General features: G+C 47.3%; 1 protein-coding gene across 1 annotated transcript in view; it reads left to right on the top strand.

The window, feature by feature from the left end:
- LOC144506354 (coagulation factor X-like) overlaps nucleotides 1-21,606 on the top strand; it is a 151,177-nt gene that overhangs the window by 87,155 nt on the left and 42,416 nt on the right. The window contains exon 6 of the mRNA XM_078232348.1: nucleotides 17,738-17,985. Within this exon, the coding sequence (XP_078088474.1) occupies nucleotides 17,738-17,985 (248 nt within the window). The remainder of the gene's footprint in view (nucleotides 1-17,737; nucleotides 17,986-21,606) is intronic.

Raw genomic sequence — 21,606 nt, 5'->3', positions numbered from 1 at the left:
AGGGGGATTCATGGATGCAGATATGATAGTGACCTTTAAGGGATATCTCTACAGCTATGAGAATGGGATGGGAATAGAGGCACATGGTCCCTGGAAGGGTAGGGGGTAACAGATCAGATGGGCAGCCTGGTCGCTACAGGCTTGGAGGGCCGAAGGGCCTGTTCCTGTGATATAATCTTTTTGGTGGTTTGTTCTATGTTCAATGGAGAAATACGAATCACGTGTTTGGCAGCCCGGATTCCTCTCCCTCCCTTGCACTTAACCTTGTGTCCTGTGTTGCAGGGACACATCTGGACACTCCGGGACTTTCTGGACCTCTGGCCCCTACTGCAGCTCCTGCCCATCCTGGTCAAGACAGCTCAAATGAGTCCTCGGAGGATATGGGTGAAGGACCTCAGAAGGTGACACAGTTTTGGTGTCGGCTTCCAACTCACAACTCACCATCCCAGATATTGACACGTCGGTGTGTCTAATTAGTGGTGAGGCTTCTGGGTCACTCTCTGGTGAGCATATCTGTTGGAGAAGGGAACGTCTGAGGCCTCTGGCATGCAGGGGCCTGCCAGAGGCGAGGACTCAGCTGGCCCCAGGCTACATGTTGGGCCTCTGAGATCACTTCTCCCTCAGCTGCTGGAGATGCAGCAACAGAGCCAGGGAATGCAGGAGGGGCTGTCGCCCACACTGGACCAACTGCGAGGCTGTTGGGAGGAGTTCCAAAGCTTTCAGGCGGACCAGCTTTCAGGTGGACCAGCCTGTCTTGCGTGCTTCCCAGGCCAACACTGCAAGGGTGGCGTCTGCAGTGGAAAGCTTGGGGCAGGGGATCCTCACCATGAGCGACAGGCTCCAAGTGATGGCTGAGTCACAGTAGGCCGCAGTTGAGGGACTGAACAGGCTTCTCAAGATTCTGCACCCCATGACTGAGAGGCTCAAGAACTTGCAGGAGACCCAGCGGGACAGTGCTGAGACACAGCAGGCTATGGCAGCAACCCTTGAGAACATGGCCCAGTCTCAGAGAGCCACAGCCAAGGGCTTGCAGAGCGCAGCCCAGTCTCAGAGGGCCACAGCTGTGAGGTTGCAAAGCGTGGCCCAGTCTCAGAGGGCACTTGCTGCGGTCATTGAGAGATGACTCAAGTGGCCATCGCAGAGGGCTCGACCACCATGGGTAGGACACAGGTGGTCTTCCAGGACTGGCAATGCCAGGTGATGCTGGAGCTTCTGGAGTTCAGGCGGTGGTAAAGGGGGAAGTGCAGCCCATTAATTCAATTTAAATGCATTCAAATGTATTTAAATGGCCGTCACACCCGTTTTGGGCACGGTCCTGATCACGGCCATTTTCGGGCCTTGGTAAAGGGCGAACCGGCACGGAGGCAAGCGCGGATCGCATTACTTGCCTCGCGCCCAAATTGACCAAGTTTCCGCGCCCAAAAACGGGCGCAACTTGATGGTAAAATTGGGCCCACGGTGTCACTCTTTCCCATTTCTATAACTTCCTCCTTTGCTTAGTTTCTCTGACTTTGGTCTCTTCCCCTCGCCCATCATCCTGATGCCTTCAGCCACTTATGCACACCATAGGAATAGACCACTCAGTTCATCAAGGCTGCCTCCCCCCGCCCCACCCACCACCTGCACCCCCGCTCCCCACTCAGCCCCCCGAGCCAGCAGGGGGAAGCTTGGTATGCTTGGGAGCTTGATTTGGTTGGAAGCCAAAATTCAGTTTCCAGATGGCAGAATGAGCTTTTTGAATTTTGTTCTTGGGTCCCTTGGTGAGTTCAAGGCAGGTCAAGCAGGGAGGCCCCTTCGTGTACATTATCATATCACACATGCTCATTAAAAAGCCACCCCACCGGAATTCAACTCCCCTCGAGTCAGACATTAGAATGTTTACAATGACGATTCTATAGAAGTGGGATACAACTCATGAGCTTGACTTCTTCCATGACATTGAAGGAAACAAATGCTGCTTTAGCTTTCTTAGGGACTGCTTACAAATCTTAGCCTCTTGCCTAAGATTGGGTGAAAAGACTCAAAATGAGAGGCAGTCGCAGGGTGGAGGGGGTAGAACAAAGAAGAAAGAACGGTACAGCACAGGAACAGGCCCTTCGGCCCTCCAAGCCTGCGCTGATCACATTTACCTATCTAAACCAACTGCTTATATCCCTCTATTCCTCATTTGTTTAAATGCCTATCAAGATAAGTCTTAAATGTGGCTAATGTAACTGCCTCAACCACCTCACTTGGCAGTGCATTCCAGGCCCCCACCAACTTCTGTGTAAAAAAAACTTCCCCCGCACATCTCCACTGAACCTTTCCCTCCTTCTCTTGAGCTTGTGCCCCCTTGTCATTGTCATTTCTGCCCTGGGAAAAAGCTTCCAACTGTTCACCATAACTATACCTTTCAATTTTATACGGTCGCCCCTCAGCTTCTGTCTTTCTTGGGAGAACAATCCCAGTTTATTCAATCTCTCCTCATAGCTAATACCCTCCATACCAGGCAACATCCTGGTAAACCTTTTCTGCACTCTCTCCAAAGCCTCCACGTCCTTCTGGTAGTGTAGTGACCAGAATTGGACACAGTATTCCAAATGAAATGAATATTTCTCATCAGTATTCACTATTGAGAAAAGTATGGATGTTAGGGAACTTGGGGAAATAAATAGTGATGTCTTGAGGTGTATACATATAACAGAGGAGATGGTGCTGGAAGTCATACAGCGGATCATGGTAGATAAATCCCCGGGACCTGATGAAGTGTACCCCAGGACATTGTGGGAGGCTAGGGAGGAAATTACAGGTCGCCTAGCAGAGATATTTGAATCATCAATAGTCACAGGTGAGGTGCCTGAAGATTGAGGGGTGGCAAATGTTGTGCCTTGGTTTAAGAAGGGCTGCAGAAAAAAACTGGGGAACGACAGGCCAGTGAGCCTCACATCTGTAGTAGGTACGTTGTTGGAAGGTATTTTGAGAGACAGGATCTACAGGCATTTAGAGATCCAAGGACTGATTAGGGACAGTCAGCATGACTTTGTGAGTGGAAAATCATGTCTCACAAATTTGATTGAGTTTTTTGAAGGGGTAACCAAGAAGGTAGATGAGGGCAGTGCAGTTGATGTTGTCTACATGGACTTGAGCAAGGCCTTTGGCAAGATACCACATGGTAGATTGTTGCATAAGGTTAAATCTCACGGGATCCAGGGTGAGGTAGCCAAATAGATACAAAATTGGCTTGATGACAGAAGACAGAGGGTGGTTGTAGAGGGTTGTTTTCAAACTGGAGGCCTGTGAGCAGTGGTGTGCCTCAGGGATTGGTGCTGGGTCCACTGTTATTTGTCATTTATATTAATGATTTGGATGAGAATGTAGTAGGCATGGTTAGTAAGATGACACCAAGATTGGTGGCATATCGGACAGTGAAGAAGGTTATCTAGGATTGCAATGGGATCTTGATCAATTGGGCCAGTGGGCTGATGAATGGCAGATGGAGTTTAATTTAGATAAATGTGAGGTGATGCATTTTGGTAGATCAAACCAGGGCAGGACTTATTCAGTTGATGGTAGGGCATTGGGAGAGTTATAGAACAAAGATCTTGGGGTACAGGTTCATAGTTCCTTGAAAGTGGAGTCACATGTGTACAGAGTGGTGAAGAAGGCATTCGGCATGTTTGGTTTCATTGGTCAGAACATTGAATACAGGCCTTGTTGAAGTTGCCCAAGACATTGGTAAGGCCACACTTGGAATACTGTGTACAGTTCTGGTCACCCTATTATAGAAAGGATATTATTAAACTAGAATGAGTGCAGAAAAGATTTACTAGGATGCTACTGGGATTTGATGGTTTGAGGTGTAAGGAGAGGCTGGATAGACTGGCACTTTTTTCTCTGGAGCGTAGGAGGCTGAGGGGCGATCTTATAGAGGTCTATAAAATAATGAGAGGCATAGATCAGCGAGATAGTCAATATATTTTCCCAAAGGTAGGGGAGTCTATAACTAGGTAGGTAGGACAGCTGAGGAACAGTGGAGGATTTTTAAGGAGATCCTTTTCAGTACTCAGCAACAATATATTCCGGTGATAAAGAAGGGTTGTAAGAAAAGGGATAACCAGCCGTGGATAACGAAGGAAATTAAGGAGAGTATTATATTAAAGACCGATGCGTACAGAGTGGCCAAAAATAGTGGAGAATCGGAAGATTGGGAAAACTTTAAGAGACAACAAAGAACGACTAAGAAAGTGATAAAGATAGGTTATGAAGCTAGGCTAGCTCTAAATATAAAAAATGATAGTAAAAGCTTTTACAAATATATAAAAAGGAATAGAGCGGCAAGAGTGAACGTTGGACCCTTGGAGGACGAGAGGGGGGATTTAATAGTGGGAAATGAGGAAATGGCTGAAACTTTAAATAAGTTTTTTGTGTCGGTCTTCACGGTGGAAGACACAAATAGTTTACCGAATATTAACGATAGAGGGTTGGTAGGAGGAGAGGTACTCAATACAATTAATGTTACCAGGGAGGCAGTGCTTGGTAGACTAACGGGACTGAAGGTGGACAAGTCCCCGGGCCCGGATGGAATGCATCCCAGGGTACTGAAAGAAATGTCAGAGGTAATAGCGGATGCGTTAGTGGTTATTTATCAAAATTCATTGGATTCTGGGGTCGTGCCGGCGGATTGGAAAATGGCTAATGTTACGCCGCTGTTTAAAAAAGGAAATAGAAAAAAGGCGGGTAACTACAGGCCGGTTAGCTTAACGTCTGTAGTTGGGAAAATGCTGGAATCCATCATTAAAGAAGAAATAGCAGGCCATCTGGATAAGAATGGTTCGATTAAGCAGACGCAGCATGGATTCATGAGGGGAAAGTCGTGCTTGATGAATTTGTTGGATTTTTATGAAGATGTGACTAGTGCGGTTGACGGAGGGGAACTGGTGGATGCGGTGTTTTTGGATTTCCAAAAGGCGTTTGATAAGGTGCCTCACAAAAGGTTGCTGAAGAAGATTGGGTCACACGGAGTTGGGGGTAGGGTGTTAGCGTGGATTGGCTATCCGACAGGAAGCAGAGAGTCGGAATAAATGGGTGCTTTTCTGGTTGGCAGATCGTAACTAGTGGCGTGCCGCAGGGATCGGTACTGGGGCCTCAACTATTTACCATTTATATAGACGATCTGGAGGAGGGGACTGAGTGTAGGGTAACATAGTTTGCAGACGACACAAAGATAAGTGGAAAAGTGAATTGTGTGGAGGGCATAGAAGGTCTGCAGAGAGATTTGGACAGGCTGAATGAGTGGGCGAGGATCTGGCAGATGGAGTATAACGTTAACAAATGCGAGGTTATTCACTTTGGAAGAAATAATAGCAAATTGGATTATTATCTAAATGGAAAGAAATTACAACATGCTGCTGTGCAGAGGGACCTGGGGGTCCTTGTGCATGAGACACAAAAACCCAGTCTGCAGGTGCAACAGGTGATCAAGAAGGCAAATGGGATGGTGGCCTATATCGCAAGGGGGATAGAATATAAAAGCAGAGATGTCTTGCTGCATCTGTACAGGGCATTAGTGAGGCCGCAGCTGGAATACTGTGTGCAGTATTGGTCCCCTTATTTGCGGAAGGATATATTGGCCTTGGAGGGAGTGCAGAGAAGGTTCACCAGGTTGATACCAGAGATGAGGGGTGTTGATTATGAGGAGAGACTGAGCAGATTGGGTTTGTACTCGTTGGAATTTAGAAGGCTGAGGGGGGATCTTATAGAGACCTATAAGATAATGAAGGGGCTGGATAGGGTAGAGGTGGAGAGATTCTTTCCACTTAGAAAGGAAACTAGAACTAGAGGGCACAGCCTCAAAATAAAGGGGGGTCGGTTTAGGACAGAGTTGAGGAGGAACTTCTTCTCTCAGAGGGTGGTGAATCTCTGGAATTCTCTGCCCACCGAAGTGGTGGAGGCTACCTTGTTGAATATGTTTAAATGACGGATAGATGGATTCCTGATTGGTAAGGGAATTAGGGGTTATAGGGATCAGGTGGGTAAGTGGAACTGATCCACTTCAGATCAGCCATGATCTTATTGAATGGCGGGGCAGGCTCGAGGGGCTAGATGGCCTATTCCTGCTCCTATTTCTTATGTTCTTATGTTCTTATTTCTTATGTTCTTACTAGAGGGCATAGATTTAAGGTGAGAGGGGAGAGATACAAAAGGGTCCAGAGGGGCAATTTTTTCCACACACAGGGCGGCGAGTGTCTGGAACAAGCTACCAGAGGTGGTAGTATAGGCGCGTACTTTAAAAAGCATTTAGACAGTTACATGGGTAGGATGTGTATAGAGGGATATGAGCCAAACGTGGGCAATCGGGGCTAGCTTAGGGGTTAAAAAAGGGGCAGCATGGACAAATTGGGCTGAAGGGCCTGTTTCCATGCTGTAAAAAACTCAACCACCTCACTTGGCAGTGCATTCCAGGCCCCCATCACCCCCTGTGTGAAAAAACCTCCCTCCTATATCTCCACTGAACCTTTCCCTCCTAATCTTGAGTTTGTGCTCCCTTGTAATTGTCATTTCTGCCCTGGGAAAAAGCTTCCAACCGTTCCAACTCTAATGTGGCCTAACCAACATTTTATACAACTGTAACATCATTTGCCAACTTTTATATTCGATGTCCTGTCCAATAAAGGCAAGCATGTGATATGCTTTCTTCGCCACCTTTTCCACCTGTGTTGCCACTTTTAAGGATCTGTGGACCTGTACTCCCAGATCTCTGTCTGTGGCTATGCTCCTGATTGTTCTGCCGCTTATTTTATAGCTCCCACCTGAATTGGATCTACCAAAATGCATCACCTCACATTTGTCCGGATTAAATTGCCATTTCTCTACCCAATTTTCCAGTCTATCTATATCCTGCTGTATTCTCTGACAATCTTCATCAGTACCCGCAACTCCGCCAATCTTAGTATCATCCGCAAACACGCTAATTAGACCAGCTACATTTTCTTCCAAGTCATGTATATATATTACAAACAGCAGAGGTCCCAGCACTGACCCCTGCAGAACACCACTAGTTACAGACCTCCATTCAGAAAAACACCCTTCCACCGCTACCCTCTCTCTTCTATGGTCAAGCCACTTCTGAATCCATCTAGTTAGTTCATCCCTGATCCCATGAGATTTAATTTTTTGCACCAGCCTCCCATGAGGGACCTTGTCGAATGCCTTACTAAAGTCCATGTAAACAACATCCACAGCCCTTCCCTCGTCAATCGTTTTTGTCACCTCCTCAAAAAACTCAATTAAATTCATGAGACGTGACCTCCCACATACAAAACCATGCTGTCTGTCGCGAACAATGAGTCCCAATCAGTCCCAATGAGTTCAGTTCCAAATGAATCTATTGCTAAGAATCTTCTCCAACAATTTCACTGTCACTCTATTGCTAAGAATCTTCTCCAACAATTTCACTGTCACTCACTGTCACTGTCAAGCTCATAGGCCTATAGTAATCCCAGTTATCCTTGCTACCTTTCTTAAATAACAGGTCAACATTGGCTATCCTCTAATCCTCTGGTACCTCAGCAGTGGCTAATAAAGAAACAAAGATTTCAGTTAGAGGCCCAGGAATTTCATCTCTTGTCTCCCTCAGATACTTGGGATAGATGCCACCTGGCCCTGGGGATTTGTCGACCTTAATGCTTTTTAATTAGATCGGGTGGAAGGAAGAGTGAGGCTGGACATGGGAGGTTAGCTGAGGAAGGAGGGGGGTAGGGTGGACAGAGGAGGCAGTTGCAGGGTGGAGGGGGAAGGATAGAAGAAGGAGTGAGGCTGGACGTGGGAGGTATACTGAGGGAAGAGGGAGTAGGGTGGACGGAGGAGTGAAGACTGGACATGGGAGATATACTGAGGGTGGAGGGGGGTAGGGTATCTGGGGAAGGAATACTGACAATCCAGGAGAGAGAGAGGGAGAGGGCCGGGGGGGGGGGGGGGGAGGGGGGGCGGTGGAGGTGAGAGGGCAGAGGTCCTGTGGCTGGGTGGGGGAGGAGGATTTCCAGGTTCTCGAGGGATCAGTGCTGTCAATGGTGTAGCTCTAGGGATTGAACGGAGGATACTGGGGAGCAGAGGGAACAGTCAGAATGGCTGGGGAAGGGGGGGGGCGGGGTGCAGGAAGTGGGATGTAGTCGGCTGTCAGGTCCAGGTTGGTGAGGGTTTTGAGGAGGGTCATGGAAGTTGGTGAAACAGATGGTGCAAACAACAGGAGTGGGCATTGGGGTAGCAATGGGGCTAGGCTCAAAGGGAGGGAAGGCATGTGAATGGTTTATATGCAAGGGTGAAGGGGAAGGTGCAAGAATGACAGAGGGGGAGAAATGGTGTTATTGGGTTGGTTAAGAGTGATGGGGGAAGTTGGTAAATGGTGGGGGTTGGTAAAAGGCTGTGGAGGAGTTTCAAATGTTATGAGCACCATTGAGAGTCTCACAAAGCAGTGACTGTAAAACTATGATCCTCCAAGTGGATGGAGGGTCTTTTCAGGTGGGTGTAGTTGAAAATCAGCATAATTGACTGACTAAAGGGATACCCTACTGATTATACAGAGAACAAAGAAAATAAGAGCACAGGAACAGGCCCCTCGACCTTCCAAGCCTGCACCGATCATGATGCCCGATCATGAACTAAAACCCCCCTCCCCATCTGGGGAACATACCCCTCTATTCCCATACCCATCCCATTCATGTATTTGTCAAGACGCCCCTTAAAAGTCACTATCGTATCTGCTTCCACTACCTCCCCCGGCAACGAGTTCCAGGCACCCATCACCCTCTGTGTAAAAAAAAAACCTGCCTCATATATCTCCTTTAAACCTTGCTCCTCGCACCTTAAACCTATGTCCCCTAGTAACTGACTGTTCCACCATGGAAAAAGCTTCTGACTATCCACTCTGTCCATGCCCCTCATAATCTTGTAGACTTCTATCAGGTCGCCTCTCAACCTCCATCATTCCAGTGAGAACAAACGAAGTTTCATAGCTAATGCCTTCCACACCAGGCAGCACCTGGTAAATCTTTTCTATATTCTCTCCAAAGCTTCCACATCCTTCTGGTAGTGTAGCAAATTGAACACTATATTCCAAGTGCAGCTTAACTAAGGTTCTATAGAGCTGCAACATGACATTATGAGTCAACTAGATGTCAAAGATGCTCAGGTGTGTTCTCTGGTCTATGGTGAAAGCCACATTGCACCAGGTTTGTTCCTGACTCGTGGGTTTCTTAACATTGAGATCCCAACAAGGTGAGAAGCTGCCATTCACCCTGTAGCTTTGCCATCGGCTGCAGTCAGAGAAAGAGCTGAATGGAGGGAGGTAGAACATAGAACAGTACAGCACAATACAGGCCGTTCGGCCCTCGATGTTGTGCCGAGCTTTGTTCGAAACCAAGATCAAGCCATCCCACTCCCTGTCATTCTGGTGTGCTCCGTGTGCCTATCCAATAACCACTTGAAAGTTCCGAAAGTGTCCGACTCCACTATCACAGCAGGCAGTCCATTCCACACCCCAACCACTCTCTGAGTAAAGAACCTACCTCGGACAGGTAGGTAGGTGGATGCCTTCAAGGAGCACGGCTGGTGCATGGCAGCCAAGTCCCAACTCCAAACCTCCATCCTCCCAGGTGAATGGTCATTGCTGACAAAGGCTCATGCGGTTAGTCTTTTGATGCTGCCAAGGCAATGGTCTCTCTATGGAGTATCCAGTGTCAGACAGATGGTTGTAGCACATGGTTCTCATCACCCAGGTCAAAGAGCAATGTATCCATGCGCAGTCATGTATGAACAGGAGCAACACCCAACACCGGTCTTCCAGAATGTCCGTCACCTGGAAGGGGTGTGAAGTGGATGCCATGTAAAGACAGAAGCCAGGAACTGGGTTTGCACAGGCTTGGTGGCTCTGGAATGGAGACAAACGTGTACAGAAAATGCTCACTACATTGATCACTTCAACTCGTTTACAGATCCACTAGGCCTAGATGATGCAAGGCTCTAGGAAATCCTACCTTTCTATTCCTCTCACCCAGATGTGGAAGAGGGCCTGGCACTCATTGGCACAGAGCCTGGAGGAGCAAGAAAAAAGATGATGATGACCAGGGACCGGTGTGACAGCATTGGTCAGAATCATAGAATCCCTGCGATGCAAAAGAGGCCATTCAGCCCATCAATTCTGCACCAACTCTCTGACAGAGTATCTTACCCAGATCCTCTTCCCACATTTCCCATGGGTAATCTATCTAACCTATGCATCTTGGGACACTAAGGGGCAATTTAGCATGGCCAATCCGCCTAACCAGCACACCTTTGGACTGTGGGAGGAAACCCATGCAGACATGGAGAGAACATATAAACTCCACACAGTCACCCGACGCCGGAATTGAACCCGGGTCCCACTGCGACCACAGGTTTCTTGCAGGCACTCCAGCTATCTACAGATGAGTGAAAGGTAATGCTGTAGGTGTGCCAGAATATTCTGGAATGTGGTTGCTCACATCCGCCAATTTCTCCAAGATGATCTGTGGCCATAAGGACTTGGAGACAATCTCATGTCCAGTGGTATTAAAACATCACCGCTGCATTAAATTTCTTTAGTAAGAGTTTTAACAACACCAGGTTAAAGTCCAACAGGTTTATTTGGTAGCAAATGCCATTAGATTTCGGAGCACTGCTCTTTCGTCAGATGGAGTGGAAATCTGCTCTGAGCTCTGCTCCATTCTGCCCCATCTGACGAAGGAGCAGCACTCCGAAAGCTAATGGCATTTGCTACCAAATAAACCTGTTGGACTTTAACCTAGTGTTGTTAAAACTCTTACTGTGTTTACCCCAGTCCAACGCCGGCATCTCCACATCATTAAATTGCTTTGTCAGGGGCTACATCCAGGCCATGAGCCCCGGGGATCTCAGCTCTGCAGCAACCTCCATCCAGGCCACCATGGCTATCTGGGGAAAACAGCACCTCTCAGCTTCCCTGGATGGCCTTGAGGGAATCTCCAAGAAGGTGTCACTGATCAGTGGGGCTGCACATTGTTTTTCTTTCCCCTTATGGTTGAAAACATCTTAAGTGCTTTGTAAACATTACATTTAGAAAAGTTAAACCTCAAAATATCCAACCTAACTGCAATGTTTATAAACATTGATTGACAGGTTGGATATTTTACCAGGTTTAACTCCCTCTTTTCTAACTGTAATGTTGACAAAGCACTTTGTATTCAATCGTGAAGGGAAAGTGAAACAAACAAGGTTCTTGCTAGTGCGTAAGCAACCCATGCCTGTCAATCAAACCACTTCAAAGGATGCAGACACCAAATCATAGAAACCCTACAGTACAGAAAGAGGCCATTCGGCCCATCGAGTCTGCACCGACCACAATCCCACCCAGGCCCCACCCCCATATCCCGACATATTTTACTCACTAATCCCTCTAACCTACGCATCTCAGGACACTAAGGGGCAATTTTTTAGCATGGCCAATCAACCTAACCTGCACATCTTTGGACTGTGGGAGGAAACAGAGATGTGCGGGTGAGGTTGATTGGCCATGCTAAAAAAAATTGCCCTTAGTGTTCTGAGATGCATAGGTTAGAGGGATTAGTGGGTAAATATGTTGGGATATAGGGGTAAGGCCTGGGTGGGTTTGTGGTCGGTGCAGACTCGATGGGCTGAATGGCCTCTTTCTGTACTGTAGGGTTTCTATGATTTCTATGAAACCAGAACACCTGGAGGAAACCCACGCAGACACGAGGAGAATGTGCAAACTCCACACAGACAGTGACCCAAGCCGGGAATCGAACCCAGGTCCCTGGAGCTGTGAAGCAGCAGTGCTACCACTGTGCTACCGTGCCATCCCAAATATTGACCTTCCAATGTTAAACGGGTACTCCCTAGTCAAACTGATCATCAATGCACTTCAAAAGGATTTCACAGCAGCTGTGGGGTGAGAGAGAAAGCAAGGGGATCTCCCAGGTAATCCTGAATAAGAGCACTTTAAAGAGGATGTTTAATACCTGGACCAATTCCTATTGTGAAATGGAGTGCTGCAGTGATTTTGAAGGCTTCCAGATGACATCCATGTCAAAGTGGATGTCAAAGTGACCAGGATACTTCAAAGGTTTTAGAGGAGAGAGGCAATAATGACTCTCTTACCCCAGAATGGCCTCAGAATTCACCATCCTGAAACTGAAACAACACGTTCTCCAGGGCAACGAGGACAAGTGCAGCCACTAGACCCCCATCCTGGGGAAGAGTCTTGAGGTCAAGACCTTTCCCCACCCAACCCCCAGGTCCCTGCCTTTGTAGCCTGGCAGCAGTACAGGGGCACATGGGCAAAGCACTTACCTTCCTGCTCCCCCTCAGAGTACAAGGACACCTGGTCAGACATGCCAGGGGACATTGCAAAGTTGACACAGGGGGCCCTGAGGGAGTGCCTGATGGAACCCCATCTGGAAATGTTTCTCTTGTGGGGAGAAGAGGGGATTTTGAGGCCTCTCGTTGGCAGGAGAGGGTTTTGGGTCACTGGTGTGGTTGGGGGTCGGGGATGTGATCCGTTCCTTCAGTGATGGGCAGAGCTTGCCCCTCTGTGCTGAGAGGTTACGAAACACTGCAATTTCCCACTGGCCAGAGCACTTAAGAGGCAAATGGGAGAATTGCACCCACTGTGTTTTTGGATGATGTCGCCGAGAGTCAGGATGCAGGTGAGAAATAGGAAGGGACCAAGGACAGATCCTTGGGGTCATCAGAGATAAGGGCATGGGAAGAGAAACCATTGTGAGTGATGCTCTGGGTAAGCTTAGACGGATAAAAATAGAGCCAAGTGCTCATAACAACTCAAGGCGTCTTTTTCTTTTTCTGCTTGTCCTTTTATCAATTTCCTTAAATTAATGTCTTAGTTACTGACCTTTCCACCCTTGGGAACAAGTTCTCTAGATCATTTCATCATTTTAAACTTCTGTATTAAAAAACCCTTTAACATTCTTTGCTCGAAGGAGAGCAATTAAAGTTTCTCTACTCTCTCCACAGAACTGAATTCCCTCGCCCCAAGAACCATTCAGGTCAATCTCTAGTGCATTTCTCTATACAAAACTTAAAGACTTTCCTAAAGTATATGCTGAAAACCTCCTACCTCGCCTGTGGCTGTGATTACCCAGTCCCGCTGCACTGAATGGAGTTTTGGTTGAGCGCCAAATTCTCCATTTTCGCTGGCAGCAGGGTAGGAATGAACGAGATTGGAGAATCCCTTCCGGTAGTGTCTAGAAAAGGAGTCAATGCTGTAACTCCGGCTAAAGAATGAGTGTATGATTGCCATAACTTCCTTGATTTTGATCTCTCTGGCCATTATCTTCTGCACTGTAAAAATGTTCAGGCATTGTGGGTGGCACGGTAGCACAGTGGTTAGCACTGCTGCTTCACAGCTCCAGGGACCTGGGTTCGATTCCCGGCTTGGGTCACTGTCTGTGTGGAGTTTGCACATTCTCTTCGTGTCTGTGTGGGTTTCCTCCGGGTGCTCCGGTTTCCTCCCACAGTCCCAAGATGTGCAGGTTAGGTTGATTGGCCATGCTAAAATTGCCCATAAGTGTCCTGAGATGTGTAGGTTAGAGGGATGAGTGGGTAGAATATGTAGGAATAGGGCCTGGGTGGAATTGTGGTCAGTGCAGACTCGATGGGCCTCTTTCTGCACTGTAGGGTATCTATCTATCTATCCATTGTGCTCATTTGAAGGTCTCGATTCCACTCACCTCTCAGTGTCACATTACAGGTGACAACCAAATAATAGGCCATTTCCAATCACGATCCAATTAAGGACAGCAAATGAGTGAAGGTGGGTCAAAGGGTGGTACGGGTGGTAGCCCCATTGGGGAAGGTGAAACGGTGCCACAAGATGGAGATCAGCTTCCAGTGGTCCAGAACAGTCAAGGGCATTAGTCTGCAGGAGAAACATGTCAAGGTGAAGATTTTCTGGAGGTGACAAGACATTGTGGAAGCAACCCAACAGGATCCTGCAGCATCAAAGTTGCCTCACATTGCTGGGAAGATTCCAGCCTATACTCCATTTATGTAGTCAAGGATCCCTTATGTTTTCTTGCCTTCTTTATTAACTCCTCCTGTCATCTTTAAAGATCTGTTCATGTGAACCCATGAATGTGTCAATGCTGAGAATACTGTGAGAGGCAAGGGAGGAAATTGCTGGGGCCTTGAGAGAAATCTCTATATCCTCACTGGTTGCAGGGGAGGTCATGATGTGGAGATGCCGACGTTGGACTGGGGTAAACACAGGAAGAAGTTTAACAACACCAGGTTAAAGTCCAACAGGTTTATTTGGTAGCAAAAGCCACACAAGCTTTCGGAGCCCCAAGCCCCTTTTTCAGGTGAGTGGGAATTCTGTTCAAAAACAGGGCATATAAAGACACAAACTCAATTTACATGAATAATAGTTGGAATGCGAATACTTACAGCTAATCAAGTCTTTAAGATACAAACAATGTGAGTGGAGAGAGCATCAAGACAGGCTAAAGAGATGTGTATTGTCTCCAGACAGAACAGCTAGTGAGATTCTACAAGCCCAGGAGGCAAGCTGTCGGGGTTACTGATAATGTGACATAAATCCAACATCCCGGTTTAGGCCATCCTCATGTGTGCGGAACTTGGCTATCAGTTTCTGCTCAGCGACTCTGCGCTGTCGTGTGTCGTGAAGGCCGCCTTGGAGAACGCTTACCCAAATATCAGAGGCCGAATGCCCGTGACCGCTGAAGTGCTCCCCAACAGGAAGAGAACAGTCTTGCCTGGTGATTGTCGAGTGGTGTTCATTCATCCGTTGTCGCAGCGTCTGCATGGTTTCCCCAATGTACCATGCCTCGGGACATCCTTTCCTGCAGCGTATCAGGTAGACAACATTGGCCGAGTTGCAAGAGTATGTACCGTGTACCTGGTGGATAGTGTTCTCATGTGAGATGATGGCATCTGTGTCGATGATCCGACACGTCTTGCAGAGGTTGCTGTGGCAGGGTTGTGTGGTGTCGTGGTCACTGTTCTCCTGAAGGCTGGGTAGTTTGCTGCAGACAATGGTCTGTTTGAGGTTGTGCGGTTGTTTGAAGGCAAGAAGTGGGGGTGTGGGGATGGCCTTGGCGAGATGTTCGTCTTCATCAATGACATGTTGAAGGCTCCGGAGGAGATGCCGTAGCTTCTCCGCTCCGGGGAAGTACTGGACGACGAAGGGTCATGGGCATTCGGCCTCTGATATTCGGGTAAGCGTTCTCCAAGGCGGCCTTCACGACACACGACGGCACAGAGTCGCTGAGCAGAAACTGATAGCCAAGTTCCGCACACATGAGGATGGCCTCAACCGGGATATTGGGTTCATGTCACACTATCTGTAATCCCCACAGCCTGCCTGGACCTGCAGAGTTTCACTGGCTGTCCTGTCTGGAGACAATACACATCTCTTTAGCCTGTCTTGATGCTCTCTCCACTCACATTGTTTACATAGAACAGTACAGTACAGAACAGGCCCTTCGGCCCACGATGTTTGTGTCTTAAAGACTTGATTAGCTGTAAGTATTCGCATTCCAACTATTATTCATGTAAATTGAGTTTGTGTCTTTATATGCCCTGTTTGTAAACAGAATTCCCATTCACCTGAAGAAGGGGCTTGGGGCTCCGAAAGCTTGTGTGGCTTTTGCTACCAAATAAACCTGTTGGACTTTAACCTGGTGTTGTTAAACTTCTTCCTATGCAGGGGAGGTCCCAGAGGATTGGAGAATAGCCAACGTTGTTCCTTTGTTTAAGAAGGGTAGCAAGGATAATCCAGGTAATTACAGGCCGGTGAGCCTTACATCAGTGGTAGGGAAATTATTGGAGAGGATTCTTCGAGACAGGGTTTACCCCCACTTGGAAATAAGTGGACGTATTAGTGAGAGGCAACATGGTTTTGCGAAGGGGAGGTCATGTCTCACTAACTTGATCGAGTTTTTCGAGGAAGTGACGAAGATGATTGATGAGGGTAGGGCAGTGGATGTTGTCTACATGGACTTCAGTGAGGCCTTTGACAAGGTCCCAAAGTGGTACAGAAGGTGAAGTTGCACGGGATCAGAGGTGAGCTGGCAAGATAGATACAGAACTGGCTCAATCATAGAAGACAGAGGGTAGCAGTGGAAGGGTGTGTTTCTGAATGGAGAACTTTGACAAGTGGTGTTCCTCAGGAATCAGTGCTGGAACCTTTGCTGTTTGTAATATATCTAAATGATTTGGAGGAAAATGTAACTGGTTTGATTCGTAAGTTTCCGGACGACACAAGGGTTGATGGATTTGCGATAGTGATGAGGACCGTCAGAGGATACAGATCAATTGGAGAAATGGCAGATGGAGTTTAATCCAGACAAATGTGAGGTAATGCATTTTGCAAGGTCAAATAAAGATAGGAAATATACAATAAATGGCAGAACCCTTGAGAGTATTGATAGGTAGAGGGATCTGGGTGTACAGATACACAGATCACTGAAAGTGGCAACGCAGGTGGAGAAGGTGGTCAAGAAGACATGCTTGTCTTCATCAGCCAGGGGATTGAGTTTAAAAATTGGCAAGTCATGTTGCAGCTTTATAGAACTTTAGTTAGGCCACACTTGGAATATAGTGTTCAATTCTGGTCGCCACACTACCAGAAGGATGTGGAGGCTTTGGAGAGGATATAGAAAAGATTTACCAGGATGTTGCCTGGTATGGAGGGCATTAGCTATGAGGAGAGATTGGAGAAACTTGGTTTGTTCTCACTGGAACGACGGAGGTTGAGGGGAGACCTGATAGAAGTCCACAAGATTATGAGAGGCATGGACAGAGTGGATAGTCAGAAGCTTTTTCCCAGGGTGGAAGAGTCAATTACTAGGGAGCACAGGTTTAAGGTGCGAGGGGCAAGGTTTAAAGGAAACGTACGTGGCAATTCGTTTTTCTTTACACAGAGGGTGGTGACCCTCGCTGGGAACTCGCTGCCAGGGGAGGTAGTGGATGCAAATACAAATTGTGACTTCTAACGGTCATCTGGACATGAATAGGATGGGAATAGAGGGATATGGTTCCCGGAAGGGCAGGAGGTTTTAGTTCAGTCGGGCAGCATGGTCGGTGCAGGCTTGGAGGACCGAAGGACCTGTTTCTGTGCTGTAATTTTCTTTGTCCTTTTTTCCTTTCAAGGGGAATTCTGTTTCTGAAGGCAATGGAGAATCTGACATTATTCCCCTTAAGAACACAGCAGATTTAATCAAGGTGTCCAAAATCATGGAAGGTTACCATAGATGTTTCATAGATAGAGAGAAAGTATTTACACTGGCAGGAGGCTCAATAACCAAAGCACGCTGATTTAATAAATTCAGGGAGCTTTGAGGAGAATGTTATCTTTATTCAGCGAGTTGACATAATGGAATGATTTGACTGATGATAAAATCAAATTCAGGAATAGATTGCAAAGTGGCATTGGATAAAAACAGAAAGATATGCAGGGCTTTCAAAGAGGCACAATAGACATGATGGGTCGGATTGATTGCTTCTTCACTATATAGCTCCCTAATGCCACACCTCCGGCTATAGTTCTCCTGTTAGTTAATCATTGTAAATTTAATATAGGTGAGAAGTAATGTCTCTGGGTCCAACTGCTCCAAGTGAATACACCAGATTATTTATAAATTGCTTGTGTTTGAATAGCCTGACAGCATTTTAATGAACATAGATACATTGTGTGTGTTTCTTTGAACAGTTCCTCATCCTTGTGGGATCGTTGTTAAGCGCCGAGTTCAAAGATCAGCTGATGAGCTTGATTTTGTGTCAATGAACAGCACGAAGACCACAGACCCAACCAACAGCACAACGCCAACCAACAGCATTGCACCAAACGATACCAACGCTCAAACTCGTGACTCTGAAGGTGGCACATCTGTGCCCAGAGAATCAGTTGTGAGGATCCTGGGTGGAAAAGATTGTCCCTTGGGCGAGTGTCCATGGCAGGTAGTCCCATTTGGAATACTACGTACAGGTTTTGTATCCTAATATTGGGAAAAAAAGTATAATTGCATTGATAGCAGTTCAGAGGAGATTCATTTGACTTATTCCTGGAACAAGGGGCTTACCTTATGAGGAAAGCGATGAACGGCACGGGAGATGGGCGGCACAGTAGCACAGTGGTTAGCACTGCTGCTTCACAGCTCCAGGGACCTGTATTCGATTCCCGGCTCGGGTCACTGTCTGTGTGGAGTTTGCACATTCTCCTCGTGTCTGCGTGGGTTTTTTTTTTTTTGTAAGAGGGAGGTCGTGCCTTACAAATTTGGTGGAGTTTTTTGAGGAAGTGACAAAAACGGTTGATGAAGGAAGGGCCGTGGATGTCGTCTATATGGATTTCAGTAAGGCATTTGACAAAGTCCCACATGGCAGGTTGGTTAAGAAGGTTAAGGCTCATGGGATACAAGGAGAAGTGGCTCGATGGGTGGAGAACTGGCTTGGCCATAGGAGACAGAGGGTAGTGGTCGAAGGGTCTTTTTCCGGCTGGAGGTCTGTGACCAGTGGTGTTCCGCAGGGCTCTGTACTGGGACCTCTGCTATTTGTGATATATATAAATGATTTGGAAGAAGGTGTAACTGGTGTAATCAGCAAGTTTGCGGATGACACAAAGATGGCTGGAATTGCGGATAGCGAAGAGCATTGTCGGGCAATACAGCAGGATATAGATAGGCTGGAAAATTGGGCGGAGAGGTGGCAGATGGAATTTAATCCGGATAAATGCGAAGTGATGCATTTTGGAAGAAATAATGTAGGGAGGAGTTATGCAATAAATGGCAGAGTCATCAGGAGTATAGAAACACAGAGGGACCTAGGTGTGCAAGTCCACAAATCCTTGAAGGTGGCAACACAGGTGGAGAAGGTGGTGAAGAAGGCATATGGTATGCTTGCCTTTATAGGACGGGGTATAGAGTATAAAAGCTGGAGTCTGATGATGCAGCTGTATAGAACGCTGGTTAGGCCGCATTTGGAGTACTGCGTCCAGTTCTGGTCGCCGCACTACCAGAAGGACGTGGAGGCATTGGAGAGAGTGCAGAGAAGGTTTACCAGGATGTTGCCTGGTATGGAGGGTCTTAGCTATGAGGAGAGATTGGGTAGACTGGGGTTGTTCTCCTTGGAAAGACGGAGAATGAGGGGAGATCTAATAGAGGTATACAAGATTATGAAGGGTATAGATAGGGTGAACAGTGGGAAGCTTTTTCCCAGGTCGGAGGTGACGATCACGAGGGGTCACGGGCTCAAGCTGAGAGGGGCGAAGTATAACTCAGACATCAGAGGGACGTTTTTTACACAGAGGGTGGTGGGGGCCTGGAATGCGCTGCCAAGTAGGGTGGTGGAGGCAGGCACGCTGACATTGTTTAAGACTTACCTGGATAGTCACATGAGCAGCCTGGGAATGGAGGGATACAAACGATTGGTCTAGTTGGACCAAGGAGCGGCACAGGCTTGGAGGGCCGAAGGCCTGTTTCCTGTGCTGTACTGTTCTTTGTTCTTTGTTCTTTGAAGGGGGGGAGGTTTAACACAGATATCAGAAGGACATATTTCACACAGAGGGTCGTGGGGGCCTGCCGGGCAAGGTGGTGGAGGCGGACACACTGGGAACGTTTAAGACTTATCTAGACAGCTATATGACCGGAGTGGGAATGGAGGGATACAAAAGAGTGGCCTAGTTTGGACCAGGGAGCGGCGCGGGCTAATTGTTCCTTGTTTCTCGTTTCAAGGCTTCATTCTATGATCATCTTGCTGGTGCCAGTACAGAGCGAGACTGCGGATAGTTGGGAACCTGTCTCGGGGGCAGGGAATTCATATGGTGTTCATGGAAGTGGAAATGACTAGGGTTGGGAAGCATTTTCCGATCAGGGCCATTGTGATCCCCTGGACTCGTTTCGATCGCCTCAGGGGGTCGGAGAGGAATTTCCCAGATTTTTTTTTTCCCCATATTGGCCCTGGGGTTTTTCACTCTGGGTTTTCGCCTCTCCCTGGGGATCACATGGTCTGGAATAGGGGGGTGGGGGTGAGTTAATAGGTTGTAATGAACAAAGCATCGTAGCTGTGAGGGACAGCTCAGTGGATAGGATATTGGTATGTAGATAGGCTGGAAAATTGGGCGGGGATCCTGGATTCAGGATTCAATCCTGGACCGGGGAGCGGCGCGGGCTTGGAGGGCCGAAGGGCCTGTTCCTGTGCTGTATTGTTCTTTGTTCTTTGTTCTTTGTTTCCTCCGGGTGCTCCGGTTTCCTCCCACAGTCCAAAGATGTGCGGGTTAGGTTGATTGGCCATGCTAAAACAAATTCTCCTTAGTGTCCTGAGATGCGTAGGTTAGAGGGATTAGTGGGTAAAATATGTAGGGATATGGGGGTAGGGCCTGGGTGGGATTGTGGTTGGTGCAGACTCGATGGGCCGAATGGCCTTTCTGTACAGTAGGGTTTCTATGAAAGGTTGAACAGGTTGGACCTATACCCATTAGAGTTTCAAAGAATGAGAGGTGACTTTATTTAAACATAAGATAGTGTGGGGATTTGATAGGGTGGATTCTGGAAGGATGCTTCCTCTTGTGAGACACACTAGAACCAGGGGACATATTTTAAAATTAAGATGTCCACTGTTTAAGATCTAGATGGGGAGAAATTTTTCACTCGTTAGTCTGTAGAATTTTCTTTCCCAGAAAGCAGTGGAGACGGCCTCATTGATTTATTTAAGACTGAGTTAGGACAGATTTCTGATTGATAAGGGAGTTATACAGCAAAGTGTACTCATGACACCAGACATAATCTTATTGAATGGCAAAGCAGACTCAAAGAGCTGAATCGTCAAAACCTGCTCCTAAATACATTGTTCCCATGTTCATCGGAAAACGTGATATTACTAGAAATTAGTTCCGAATGTGTTTTTCGTCCAACTACCACACTGAATTGTACATTCAAATCTTCAGCACAGAAACCTGCCCCCCAGGCTGCCCAGTCTTATTTCCACATCAGATCCTGAGTCTAATCCCATACTGCCACTCACCCTGCTCTCTTCAATATCCCACCCAGCTTAATCTAACTCTCCAAGACCCTTCTATATCCCACCTTGTCTAATCCCACTCAGTTACCCCATCACTCGCCACACCCTTTAATATCCCACCCAGTCTAATCCCACTCAGTTACCCCTCTTTCTCCACACCCTTTAATATTCCACTCAGTCTAATCTCACTCTCCCCCTCCTCCCCATACCCGTTAATATCCCACCCAACCTAATCCCACTATCCCTCACTCCCCATACCCTTCAATATTCTACCCAGTCTAATTTCACTTCATCCTTACCCTTCCACGGGCTTTAATATGTCTCAACTTCTCATCAACTCTCCCGCTCATTCCCCATAGCCTCTTGGATCTCCCACTCAATTAAATTCCACTCTCCCATTGCTGCCGAGCATCTTTAATATTCCTTTTTATTCAAGAACCAGTGAATTTCTTTTCAAATGATTGCCTTCAATAATGGTTTGAAACACCTAAATATTTCATCCTTGATGTGAGGACATTCTTTCAATGGGGCGACACGGTGGCACAGTGGTTAGCACTGTTGCCTCAC

This window comes from Mustelus asterias, chromosome 17 (assembly GCF_964213995.1).
Source record: "Mustelus asterias chromosome 17, sMusAst1.hap1.1, whole genome shotgun sequence".
In the NCBI taxonomy this organism is placed as follows: Eukaryota; Metazoa; Chordata; class Chondrichthyes; order Carcharhiniformes; family Triakidae; genus Mustelus; species Mustelus asterias.
This window is presented reverse-complemented; position numbering and strand designations above follow the sequence as displayed.